General features: G+C 42.3%; 1 protein-coding gene across 8 annotated transcripts in view; it reads left to right on the top strand.

Annotated features, from left to right (window-relative positions):
- Positions 1-13,538, top strand: part of ST3GAL1 (ST3 beta-galactoside alpha-2,3-sialyltransferase 1) — a 148,696-nt gene that overhangs the window by 105,852 nt on the left and 29,306 nt on the right. For 4 of the 8 annotated variants that reach the window (XM_081325005.1, XM_081325007.1, XM_081325004.1 and 1 more), the window contains 3 exons: positions 2,415-2,460; positions 7,224-7,343; positions 8,409-12,023. In XM_081325005.1, the coding sequence (XP_081181131.1) occupies positions 2,415-2,460; positions 7,224-7,343; positions 8,409-8,582 (340 nt within the window). In that variant the 3' untranslated portion in view covers positions 8,583-12,023. Of the gene's footprint in view, positions 1-2,414; positions 2,461-7,223; positions 7,344-8,408; positions 12,024-13,538 lie in introns of those variants that run through there. The other 4 variants (XR_014026087.1, XR_014026088.1, XR_014026089.1 and 1 more) reach the window with 2 other exon arrangements.

The raw sequence follows: 13,538 nt of genomic DNA, 5'->3' as shown, positions 1-13,538 counted from the left end.
AGCAGGGGGCTGGACTAGAAGACCTCCAAGGTTCCTTCCAGCTTCTATTCTATTTTATTCCTATTTCCATTCCATATTCTATCTATCTATCTATCTATCTATCTATCTATCTATCTATCTATCTATCTATCTATCTATCTATCTATCTATCTCTATCTATCTATCTATCTATCTCTATCTATCTCTATCTATCTATCTATCTATCTATCTATCTATCTATCTATCTATCTATCCAGCTTTCCCTATTGATTTTGCTTGCCGGAAACTGTCTAGGAAGGTTGCAAATGGCAACTACACACAGCCAAAGGATGCTGTAAAGCATTATAAATACAGGCTGTCGACTTACGAGCACAGTTGAGTCCAATTTTTCTGTCGCAAAGTGAGTCATTTGCTAAGTGAATTTGTCCCATTTTGCGACCTTCCTTGCCACCGTTGTTAAGCAAATCACTGCAATTGTTAATTTAATAACACGGTCCTTAAGTGAATCTGGCTTCCCCCATTGACATGGTCTGTCAGAGAGTCACAAAAGGAGATCATGTGACCCTGGGGTGCGACGACCGCCATCAATATGAGTCAGTTGACAAGCGACAGAATGTTGATCACGTGACCCCGGGGATGCTTCAAATAGTTACAAGTGTGAGTCGCCTTATTCAGTGCTGTTGTAAATTTGAATGGTCACTATATGAAGTGTTGTAAATCAAGGACGACTTGTACTGAATTTTGCACCCAAATTTTTATCGTGTATGCGATTGTGGGCTCTGTGATGGTCATAAGTGTGAGGACCGGTCATAAGTCACTTCTTTCAGTGCCATGGCCATTTCCAATGGTCACTAAATGAATTGTTGTAAGTTGAGGAGTCTACCTGCTTTAGAAAATCTTCCCTTCCCTCACTGGGATTCCATTCTTGTGTCCCATCCCATTCTTTTCAACAACACCCTGCAGTTCTCGGTGGGATTTCCTGTGTTGTTGCAAAATACAATCCACAAAGCCACTCACAAGACCCTTACAGTGTGGACTGAAGCCACAAACGTGTCTTTTCCTGTATTTGACTTGGCTTAATGGGAAATGGGTCTACTAACTGTTAGTAACTGATCATGTACAAACGGATGATGCATTTCCATAGCATTCCGCAACCTTGGTGACTTCAAGACGTCTGGACTTCAACTCCCAGAATCCTCCAGCCAGCACAGCTGCCTGGGGGATTCTGGGAGTTGAAGTCCAGACGTCTTGAAGTCACCAAGGTTGTGAAGCACTGTATTTGAGGCTGTATGCTGGTATCTCCCATGTTTCACTCCCACATTTCCTTGGCTGGGTGGAGAGGAGGGTATCCCGTTCCTCCATTTTGAACCCCCGGCATACAGAAGCCACAGGAACAGAAAACAGTGCAGGCAGAGGCGTATTTTAAGTAGGCCCCAAGACTGAAAAACTATAAATCACTTTTAAGGGACAACAAAATCAAGATAAGCTTCCGAGAACAGGGTAAACGGCAAGAAGAGAACGGCCAAGAATTTTATTTCAAAACTAAGGCAAGGACCGGAAAGGAGTAAGTTCCCTTTTAAAGACGGGATAAGTTTCTTTTCAAAGGAGAGCGCATCTATGCAAGGGCAGCAGCTAAGCCAGAATCCAAAAGACACTTCCGTGAAAGGGAACGCAAACTGAATTAGCTGGCTGGGGAATGACAGGAATCGCAGTTAAAGGGGTTGAGGATAGAAAATGGAGATGAGACTCCATGCTACCAATCCATGCTCACCCTAAGATTTAGTTCCTCTTGTGCATCTCTTTAAGGGGAGTGGGAGAAGTCGACCTCACTGTAAAGGTGGTCCTTAAATTACGCTGATTCCTTCAGTCTCGTCCATTGCACACCATGCTCCACTTCATGACTGCAAATGGGGAGCAATGGGATTGCATGCGTGCCTTGCTTAACCACTGCAACAGCTTAACCTAATGGTCATAATTCTGGCCTCAGTTGCAGTCATAAATCAAGGGCTACCTGTGTTTTTCAAATTCGTATTCTACCTTTGATTGAGTTCTTTTTCATGAGACACCTGGACTTTCTTGTTTTTCCTTTGAAGACGTTTCGCTTCTCATTCAAGAAGCTTCTTCAGCTCTGACTGGATGGTGGGGAAACGGAAGGATTTATACTCCTTGTAGACAGCGGGTCATTTGCCTTCTTTTAGAGAGTCATTGAGGCCACCTGGAGGCTTACCTGTGTCCTCAGGGTCACCTGAGTAGTGCAAATGGGTAGGAAGCCTTCTTGGCTACAGGATGTCTTCTGCCCTGTGTCCCAAATAGGATTCCCTATTTGTGAGCAACAGTCTTGCTGCGATACTAAATTCAGAATTAAGGTTGCTTTTTCATTCCAATGTAAGAAGCTGCAAACTTTGTCTGACTAGACTATATTTCTCTTTTGACAGCACATATATTCCTGTTCCTCGGAAGATCAAGGCCAGCAAAGACAAGGTGAGTTGTAGCTACACTCATTCCAGAAGGTTCTTTCTCTGTTTGTTATTGTTGTTAGCTGCGAAGTCGTTTCCGACCCATCGCGACCCCATGGACAACGTTCCTCCAGGCCTTCCTGTCCTCTACCTGTTCTGTACCAGCCTGCTACCGGCCCTGCAGAAAAGGCAACCCCTTTACAAACGGCAAGAGGCTGGAATTACGTCTGCCAAATTTATTACTACAAAAACAAACAAGACACAAACCAAGAAACAGGAGCTTTGAAACACTATCCGAGCGGTTGCTTTCAGCAAACCAGCCCTCCCCACACATTCCCCTTATATAGAGTTCAGGGCGTGACTTCTCTCTGCCTCCTTCCGAGAAGCCCCATTGCCTTCCTCTGTTTGCTCCTAATTGACTGCCTCCTGCGTCGGGCGTCCTTGAACAGGGCCAGCTGTGGGTCATCTTCATCCACACTGTCAGGCTCACACAGCTGGGTCTCCGTGGTGACCAAGTAGGAGGGGCCTGGCTGAGGGCTATCATCAGCAAGATCTTCAACCCCCTCAGCAAGGTCTTCAACACCCCCCTCCTCCTCTGAGTCGTCCGACCCAACTGCCGAACCCACAGGCTGACCCTGAATCACAACACTACCATCTTCTGGAGTCCATTTAAGCTCACGCCTCCTGCTTCAGTGACTCCATCCAGGCACCTCATTCTCTGTTGTCCCCTTCTTCTATTGCCCTCAATCTTTCCCAGCATTAGGCTCTTCTCCAGTGAGTCCTTCCTTCTCATTAGGTGGCCAAAGTCTTTGAGTTTTAGCTTCAGGATCTGGCCTTCTCAAGAGCAGTCAGGGAATGATTGCTCTCTCATTCATTTTCATGTTCAGTCTTGAAATTAAATTCAGTGCTCCATCACTGGAGGTTTTCAAAAATAGATTGGACAACCATTTGACTGGGATGGTATAAGATCTCCTGCTTTGAGCAGGGGGTTGGACTAGAAGAGCTCTGAGGACCCTTCCAGCCTTATGATTATATGTTCCATTAAGGGACTGGGTATATTTAGAGTCTTGGGGGTGGGGGGATATGATAACCCTCTTCAAACATCTGAAAGGATGGAAAAGATCAAAAGAGTTGTTCTAGTACAGGGGTAGGCAACCTTGGCTCTTTTATGACTCGTGGACTTCAACAGCTGGCTCAGGAATTCTGGGAGTTGAAGCCCACGAGTGATAAAAGAGCCAGGGTTGCCTACCCCTGTTTTAATATGAAGAACAGAAGAGTGGATCTGTTATGGGAAAGCATATTATGATTGATTGTCATAAAAGGGCCAAGTTTGAGGACCCCAGATCTATAAGATAGATTCCAAAAACTTTGCTCTCTCCTAAGGGGAAGGTTTAGGTTTGCAAAGGACATGATTTCAGGGAGCACCTTCCCAGGTAAACGGTGGCATCTGAATGTTTTAAACTAGATATTAATTTTGAAGTAAATTACAGGACAGACTTTACTAAAACTTTCCCCAAATAGACACAGGGATGGAGCAGCATTCAATTGCTAAGAAAGTGTTGTTGTAGCACCACCTACAGGTAGCAGAGAGAACAGCCCAGTCACCCCTTAAAACGAGTCAAGTGGAAAATTAAGTTTTCAAATTTCAGTTTTCCCCTAATTTTATTACTGAGAATAACTTAGCTTGAAAAAGTGCTGTGAGTTTTGATTTAGGAGGCTTTTTTCCCACAGGGATAAAATTATGGAAGACCTTATAGACACCATCCAGAACTTCCAGAATAGCTAGAACAAAAATAGAATATAAGTGCAATCAATGAATTGTTGTTGTTGTTTTTAAAATAAGCAAGCTGACATGCTGTACAGGGCTGATATCTAGCATCTTCATTCTTTCCAAAAACCTGTCTTGGGCCCTAGAAAGATTTTCCCTCTGGGTATTCTCAGAAAATCAAAAGTGAAATTTGCTTCAGGTTCTTCACCCAAATGAAGAAATAAGCTTGAAGAGATGTCAAAGGCAGGATGTGGCATTGACTTTGCTTGTCAGGAGGTTACAAAAGCTGATCACGTGACTCTGGGACACTGCAACTGTCATAAATATAAAATTGTTACCAATGGTCTGAATTTTGATCACATGACCAAGGGCAGGGGTAGACAACCTTGGCTCTTTTATGACTGGTGGACTTCAACTCCCAGAATTCCTGAGCCAGCATGGCTCAGCTTGGAAACCTCTCCCTTTCCCCTCAGCATGGCTGGCTCAGGAATTCTGGGAGTTGAAGTCCACAAGTCATAAAGCGGCCTAGGCAGGGGTAGACAACCTTGGCTCTTTTATGACTCGTGGACTTCAACTCCCAGAATTCCTGAAGCAGCATGGCTCAGCTTGGAAACCTCTCCCTTTCCCCTCAGCATGGCTGGCTCGGGAATTCTGGGAGTTGAGGTCCACGAGTCATAAAAGAGCCAAGGTTTCCTACCCCTGAGTTCAAGGGGATGGTGCAACAATTGTAAGTGTGAAAAATGGTCATAAGTCATTTTTTTCCAATGCCATTGTAACTTTGAACAGTCGCTAAATGAACTGTTGTAAGACTGCGAGGATTAGCTAGCCTAGTCCTCTGTAGTGTGCAGAAGATTCAATCTCTCTCTCTCTCTCTCTCTCTCTCTCTCTCTCACACACACACACACACACACACACACACACACACACAGGGACTGTGATTTAAAAACTTGTGTCCTGGAGAATGAGCTTGCTTTAATTCACTCCTATCCTGGCAGCCATTCTATGAATAGACAATCCACACTACCTCCGTGATTTTTGTGGGAGCCTCCATCAGCTGCATTGCAAATTCCAGATGTGCCCGAGGGGCCCTGAAGAGATAGCCCCCACCACACTGAATTCTGATTGACAGCTGAGTTCTGGAAAAGCTGCTTTAGAATTTCTTGATGCTTCCTTTTGGTTTTTTACAGATTCTCCAGGCCTTTAACCTTTTACATATACAACTCAAGCAGTTTCCTGTACTGAGCTATGAGTGTTCTGGCAGAATAAGGGTTTATTAATTATTGATTTTTTTTAAATTCCATTTATATCCCGCCCTTCTCCGAATACTCAGGGCGGCTTACAAGCTTAGCAGTAGCCTTCATTCTATGTATATGCCTGCTTATTAGGGCTTTCATACACACACACCCCAAGCAGCATTATTACAAAGTCAGCTTAATTGTCCCCAACAATCTGGATCCTCATTTTACCTACCTCGGAAAGATGGAAGGCTGAGTCAACCTTGAGCCTGGTGGGATTCGAACCTGCACTAATTGCAGGCAGCTGGTGTTACTTAAGGAGGCATTAGCCCACTGCTCCACCAAGGCTCTTTATTCACTGATTTATTCAGTGTATGTGGCTACCCTCTTGCTGTAGCTAAGATGGGTTCAAAAAAAACCCTCAGAATACAGAAAAGCTAGCAAAGGCACATATTGCACGGAGGACAATATATCAACATATTGCACATTTATAGCAATAACCTTTAGACTTATGTATGCCCCTTGGTGCTTTAGAGCACTCATTTTACCGACCTCGGAAGGATGGAAGGCTGAGTCAACCTTGAGCCGGTCAGAATCAAACTTCAGGCTGTGGACAGAATTAGCCTGCAATACTGCATTCTAACCACTGTGCCACCAGGGCTCTTAGTAATGGTTCATACAATATCCTGCCTCAGGGCCAGAGAAGAACCAGATCTCAAAGACCTTTCAAATGGCCAGAAGGATCAAGCCTTCTGAATCTCAAGATGGAAGGGTGCTCTTCTATATGGGAAGTGCACGGAAGAAAAGGCCTACTTCCTACATCCATAAAATAACACTTTGCTACTGTAGATAGGACTCAGAAATCCTGGCCAAACCTGTGGAGTGACCACAAGTAACTGGAGATAGATGGTCCTATAGATAAGCTGGCCTACTTGCAATCAGTGTAACTCAAAACAGTAGAAATGTTGTGGTTATAGAGTTGTGCCTACGAACTCTTGCCCTGCCACATTCTGGATCATGTGTAGCTTCTGAGTGGTCTTCAAGAGCAGGAATCTAAACTGGAGCCATCTCTCTTTTTAGCTTGCAAATTTACAGCTTTCAAGGGCAGCCCCTTGTAGGGCACACTGCAGTAATCCAAACAATAATCCTAGCTAATGATTCTGATTGATAGTTTAGGTTTGGGCTGTCGGTAGCATCACTTGCCAAAATCATGACAGGATGCTCTGTGCTTGCAAATTATTGTGGTTTTTATTATTATTATTATTCCTAGCTGATTATTCTGATGGACAGCTTGGATTTTGGCCACTGGTGGCATCACCTGCCAAAACTGTGACTGAGATTCTCTGTGCTTGCAAATTATTGGTTTTTTAGAAACTCTGCTTTCTTGACATGCTAAAATCCGAGATAGGAAAAGTTACCCAAGCAAGACTACAGTGTATTTTTTTCCCCTTTCTCTTTTCAACATCCTGCACAACCCTGCTTCTAGCCCTTGATGATAGGATATGTTAAATGAATACCTTTTTTTTTTTTTCAAATCTGGGCCCTGCTTGTTTCAAAAAGCATTGCATTTAATTTCCTGCAGCAGCATACTTTTATTCAAGGTTCTCAAAGTGAAAGGCGATTCTCCGCTGTTCAACTGTTGTTTGCTAAGGAGGTACCAAACTTGCCAATTGGAAAAGACAGCACATTTTGTACATTCCTAGAATTTGCTAGAATTTTTTTTTCTCCCATGCTGAAGTATCTCTGAAATTAAAGTAATAGGGTATGTTCTTTCATTCTGTGCAGATCATGGTTTATCATCCTAGTTTTATAAAATATGTTTACGACAATTGGCTCCAACATCATGGGAGGTATCCCTCAACCGGATTCCTGTCAATTATCTTTGCCCTGCACCTGTGTGATGAGGTAGGTGACATACTAAGGCTAGGCTACCTTCATAAAAAGTGAGAAATCCTGGTTTGCATGGTGACCTGCATTGATTTGATGACCCAACCATGGTTCAAGTTAATCCTTAAATGCCGAGAACAATTTTTTTTAATGTTTTTCCACACATCCTGTTCCCATTACTGTAATCCTAATGAAACTATTCCTTATTTTCCATAAATTCATATCAGGCCATTGCTGAATTTCAGCTCTCGGCACCATTACCTTCTTTAAACAGTGAGAATTGTACTTCAACAATTGAGGGTGATAGGTGGCTAACATCCTACTAAATCAGGTTTTCTTCTCTCAGGGAGCCTACGTAATTTTGGAAAACAATATCTTCAGTTGCAAAGGAGGGGGCTAACATTGTCTTGATGTTGTCATGGTTACTTCAGCAATACCAAGATCATGTGAACTTCTAATACCACACCTTAGTAAGATCACACTTGGACAACTGCATCTAGTTCTGGTCACCACAATACAAAAAAGATGTTGAGACTCAAGAGTGTAGAGAAGAGCAACAAGGATGATTAGGGGCTGGAGGCTAAAGGATTGCAGTAATGGAACAGGATGTGTGGAAAATCTTTTTTAAAAAGTGCTTTTTTAATGTTGTTCAAGGGTCAACATGAACAATGGTTGTGTCATCAAGTCAATGCAGGTTGCAGGAATTGGTTATGTCCAGGGGTGGGGAACCTTGGCTCTTTTATGACTTGTGGACTTCAACTCCCAGAATTCCTGAGCCAATTCAAAAAGAGATTGGATAACCATTTGTCTGAAATGGTATAGGGCAAGGGTCTTCAAACCTGGCCCTTTTATGACTTGTGGACTTCAACTCCCAGAATTCCTCAGCCAGCATGCCAAGTTTGAAGACCCCTGGTATAGGGTCTCCTGACTTAGCGGGGGGTGGGGTGGACTACAAGGCCTCCAAGGTCCCTTCCAACTCTATTATTCTAGGTTCTATTATTGCTGGAAATATGAGACCTAAGGAAAATGGAATCCATTTAAGGACCAATTCTTTTTTTTTTCTTTCTTATCCACTCTCCATAGCTGGATCTCTACGGCTTTGGGGCAGACAACAGAGGCAATTGGCACCACTACTGGGAGAATAACCCTTCTGCGGGAGCCTTTCGGCAGACCGGCGTCCATGATGGAGACTTTGAGGCAAACGTGACGCAAACCCTCGCCTCGGTGGCCAAAATACGGTTCTTCAAGGGCAGATGACCCCGGTGGTCGGACAAGCAGTGATCTCTGGCAAGAAGGAAGGCAGATGTTTTAAAATAAATGGAGTCTTGGAGTGGGCGGTCTGTCAATTCTCAGCCGAGAAATGCTTCAGAGAACCGCAGGCTGCAATTAGCAGGCAGCTTTGAAAAGGCCCCTCAAACACAGCTTCGAAGTTTGACAGCATAGGAAAACACCCCGTTTGGAAAGAAATGTCTGCTCTAGACTCTCCTAATTGTAACCCATGTTTTAATTACTTTTCTGTCTTCAGAATTACCACATCTTCAGCTCTACAAAGAAAGAAAGAAAAAAAGGGGGGGGGCAGAAGAGATCAAGGAATTTGCAAACACCCTCTTGTTTTCAAATTACCTCAAAAGAGCTTATTCCAATCATGGTTTTTTTTTCTCTGAAGGATCCTGCCAAGGCCAATAACCCTCACCAGCTCTTGTTGGGTGGGGCGAACAAGATCTTTGTCTCCTGTGAGCAAAACAATTGCCGTGCCGGTTAGTGTTTTTTTGACTATTGAAATGAAATGTCCTGTTTCCAGGTAATATATACCGTTGCTATTTAGTGTGGCTACAAGCCAGGAGTAAAGTTGCTGGCCTCAGTGGTTTTAAAGAAGATAACGCAAGGGCAGGTTAATACTTTTATTTACTTTTTTTTAAAAAAAATGCTCTGCCATTGCATGGTTCTCAATTCTCTTGCAAAGCAGAGAAATGAATTAATGTTGCACACAAACAAACACAAGGACACGCACAAATACAGCGCAAGATCTGGGATCCATAAATTTAGACAACCCCTAGATGACATCAAGGGTTATTTTAAATTTCTGCAACATTGGGAGTTTTGCAGCCCAGATCTTTGGCTTAACACACACAAACACACACACACACACACACCATTGACATGTGCCTTTCTGAAACACCCATAGCATAAAGGGAGTGAACTTGTTTGTTACATTCCCTCAGTGACTGAACTCTCAGAACTTCACTTGTTCTATGAAAATAAGGGACACAAATTTTAAAAACTGCTCATCCCACCTTGTATATGGGTGGCTTTTGACATTTTTGGGCAGAAGAAGGAAAGGAAAAGGAACCGTTTTTGACTTATTTTCAAAAGAACACTTGGGAGGGGGGAAAAAATTGAAAGATTTTTGCTTCTATTTTTTACAGTTGTACATTTAAATATATATATTTTAAAGTATTGAGTTAAAATTTAAAAAAGCAGTCGTCCCATCAGCGCGAGAACAGCAAGGCACAGATCTGAGATAATTCTGTTCACCAGCAGAGTCTGTTCCATCCAAATTCCAGGAGGTCCGTTTTGCAAGAGAGAAATGATTTGATTGAAGACCCATTAAAGACCCATTAAATCAGAGCTCTGTTGACATATATACAGGATCCGAACCATCCATAAAAGTCCAAATTAACAAGGGGAATTCATCCACAGTCTACAGAGACAAAGATTCCAGAACATCTGGAGGAGGACTTCAATGTTCTAGAATGTGGAACTCAACCTAGATAGAGGAAGCCAACGAGCTGTTTGGACAGCCAACCACTGAAGCAAAACTGGGGAGGCACTGAAGAGGTAGCAGCATTGTGAAAACAGAGATGGATGGATTATTATTACCTCATTTAATTAGGCATCCAACCACTTTCCTCTCTCGCCTGTAGGACACAAAGAACTACCTAGGATTGGGATGCTACTTTGCATGCCTTTTCCATCATGCGTTGATCAATCTTTCCACAACATGGAATCCTACTGAGGAGTTGGTTTGCAACACAGTGTGAGGGTTACAGTGTTAGGCCCTTTAGTCTTAACATTCTGGAAGGAGTACCAGATTGAAGTAGGCTGGTCTAGAACAGGGGTAGGCAACCTTGGCTCTTTTATGACTTGTGAACTCCCAGAATTCCTGAGCCAGCCACGTTGAGGGGAAAAGGGAGAGGTTTCCAAGCTGAGCCATGTTGGCTCAGGAATTCTGGGAGTTGAAGTCCACGAGTCATAAAAGAGCCAAGGTTGCCTACCCTTGGTCTAGAACATAGAGCTAATTCTTTTTACCAAACAGAAAAATAAAATTGCAGTTGCAAACGCAAACTTCCCCGTCCCTGCAAGAATTTTCTTCACCGGTCACTAGTCTGCTTTTTGGTTTGGAGGTCATACGGTTCCGTGGTCTTCTTCAAAAGTAAAACTGGCCAATTTCAAATAAGCTATATTTTTTAAGTAGATTGTCCTGGATACCGTAAATTAAAAGTCTCCATACATTTTGTAGCACAGGTTTAAATCATGATTTCTTTAAATCACATTCAAGGACATTAGTCCCGAGACTGGATGGCTTCTGAAGTAAGAGTGACCTTCTTTTTCTAGACTTTTCTAGACTCAGCAATTTTATCTTTGAACAGCAACTTGTTTATGTACAGGAAAAGGTGCTTCTACTTATCTCCATGAAAACATGTGCCTGTTGAATTCTGCTGATCCAGCTTTGATTGAGGATAAACTTTGTCTTGCTCAGACAGCATCCTTAAACTACGATTGTGTACCCCGAATCCTGTCATCCTGTTGGTTTGGGGTTTCTTTTGTGCTGTATTTTTAAACTACCGGACAGGAATAAAACAATTGAGCTAAATGTGTCAAAAGCTTAAACGTACATGGGTGTTGAAGCATCTCTCCATTGTTTCCAGCTGCAGGATTTGAGTTCTACCAAAGATTTATAAATCTATTTTATTTATAATTTGGGCTGACGGGAAGAGAAGAAATGTGATAGGTAATGGCGTTGGGAGAATCCAGGAGTATTCTGAAGAATAGGAAATGGTTCTCCACAAACCATTCTTGATTGCAGTGTGCTATGTTCCCAAATTGTACGTGTATTTTAAGCAATCTCAGAAGGATCTAGGGACAACTCGCCATAGCCAACTCGCCGCAAGACAAGAATAGAATAGAATAGAGCCTGAAGGGACCTTGGAGGTCTTCTAGTCCAACCCGCTGCTGGACACTAATATCAAAAAACATGGTGGAATAGAATCATTAAAGAAAGGCTGCAAAAGAAGGGACAGAGTGAAATGGGAATGACAAAAGTTAAAGTATTTTTTTAAATCATGTTTAGATAATTAAATTAAATTGTTGAATTGTCCTGCATCAAGTTGTTGCACGTCAAGTTAGCTGCAGCGAGTTGTTCCATTCCATTCTCAGAGGGCTAAAGATATTTAGACATGAGGATTACAATCTTCCAGAAGAAAAGCAAGGCTTTTTAACAGATTATCCCCAGCCAACAGCAGAGACTGCACTATCTATTTAATCTAGATTCGTGGCCAAAGGGATTTATTTCTGCCAAGCAGAAATCCAGCTAGGAAAGTTTTCCTTAGCATAAACATGTGGCGATAGAGAACAGCCTCCTCAGTGGATTTTTACTTAATTTTGTTGTGAGTTACACAATGACAATAAAGATATTCTATTCTATTCTGTTCTGTTCTGTTTGTTGTAAAATGAGGTTTGGGTCGAAAAATTCAAAAGACCCCATCAAAAGCAAGGATGTCCAGTTGCTTTTAAAACTGGATTGTTCCCATCCACAAGCATGGATGATCAATTGGAGATTTCAAATTAGGGCAATAATTTGACCTGCAGGTCTGAATTTGGGTCAAGAAGATGGATTAGAGCAGGGGTCTTCAAACTTGGCAACTTTGAGACTTGTGGACTTTAACTCCCAGAATCCCTTAGCCAGCCAGGAATTCTGGGAGTTGAAATCCACAAATCTTAAAGTTGCCAAGTTTGAAGACACCTGGCTTAGATAATGCATTTGTTGCAATGGGCAGATATATAAGTAGAATGAATGAATGAATGAATGAATGAATGAATGAATGAATGAATGAATGAATTCCCATATTAGACCTCTTTGGAGAACCATGCAGGTGATCCTGGCTGAAAGATTGTTCAATTTAACGAATGGGATCTAAGGATAGAAGATAGCTTCTGATGGAGAGATGCTTAAATTGATAGCCCAACCAAATATGGCCTCTCTTGGCACACTCACTTGGCTGGTGATTATAGTATTTCAGGAAGTATCTTGGCATTTTCTGCAACTCAGATCCTTGCTTGAAACTACCAGAATGGTTGGTGAGGACAAAGCTATTAAGTGAGCTAAAAAAAGAGCTTTATGAATCTGACTTTAAGGCTTAATGTCTTGTCTGAATCCAGCTGCTACATTTTGCTTTGTGTGCATTTGAGTTGAACTTTAAATAAGAACAGTGCTGAGATCCGGCCAGCTGCTGGGGAGAGGTAAACATAAAGAAGTTTGTAACCAGAGGTGGCTCTTTATTTAATGTTCATTTCCTTTCTGTGGTCTGCTACCAGCATCCACCCACCCAAATGTAGATCTTTGAATGAAAGGTAGATAACTATCATAGGATCAGCAGGCTGGTTTTCATAAGGACAGCTCTGGGTGGCTATTATTAAACTGAAAAAAAAGGTTTAAAATAAACAGTATTCTGGCTTCATCAACATAGAACATAGAATAACAGAGTTGGAAGGGACCTTGGAGGTCTTCTAGTCCAACCCCCTGCTCAGGCAGGAAACCCAATACCATTTCAGACAAATTCTCTTTGGGAAGGCTTCCAGTGACAGAGTGCTGACAGCTTATGAAAGCAAAAGATGTTCCACTGATTGATTGCTGTCACTGTTAGGAAATTTCCTCTTCGTTCTAGGTTGCTTCTCTCCTTGGCTAATATCCATCAACACAGTGTGAATGCAGAGGGCAATAGGATGATTATCTTTGGGCCAAAGCAAGTGATCCACTTCATACCATACTGGACCTCTTTTTAAAAAGTGTCTCCAATTTACTTAGCAAGTTTAACATCTGTTCTCATCATCCCCAGAAATCAGAAGTCTTGTAACACTTTTTATTTATTTTCACTAACCATTATTTTTTTTTAAAAAAAGGCATAAGCTTTCATGAGTGGCATCTCACCAAAG

The sequence above is a fragment of the Vipera berus genome (genome assembly GCF_964194415.1).
Source record: "Vipera berus genome assembly, chromosome: 3".
In the NCBI taxonomy this organism is placed as follows: Eukaryota; Metazoa; Chordata; class Lepidosauria; order Squamata; family Viperidae; genus Vipera; species Vipera berus.
This window is presented reverse-complemented; position numbering and strand designations above follow the sequence as displayed.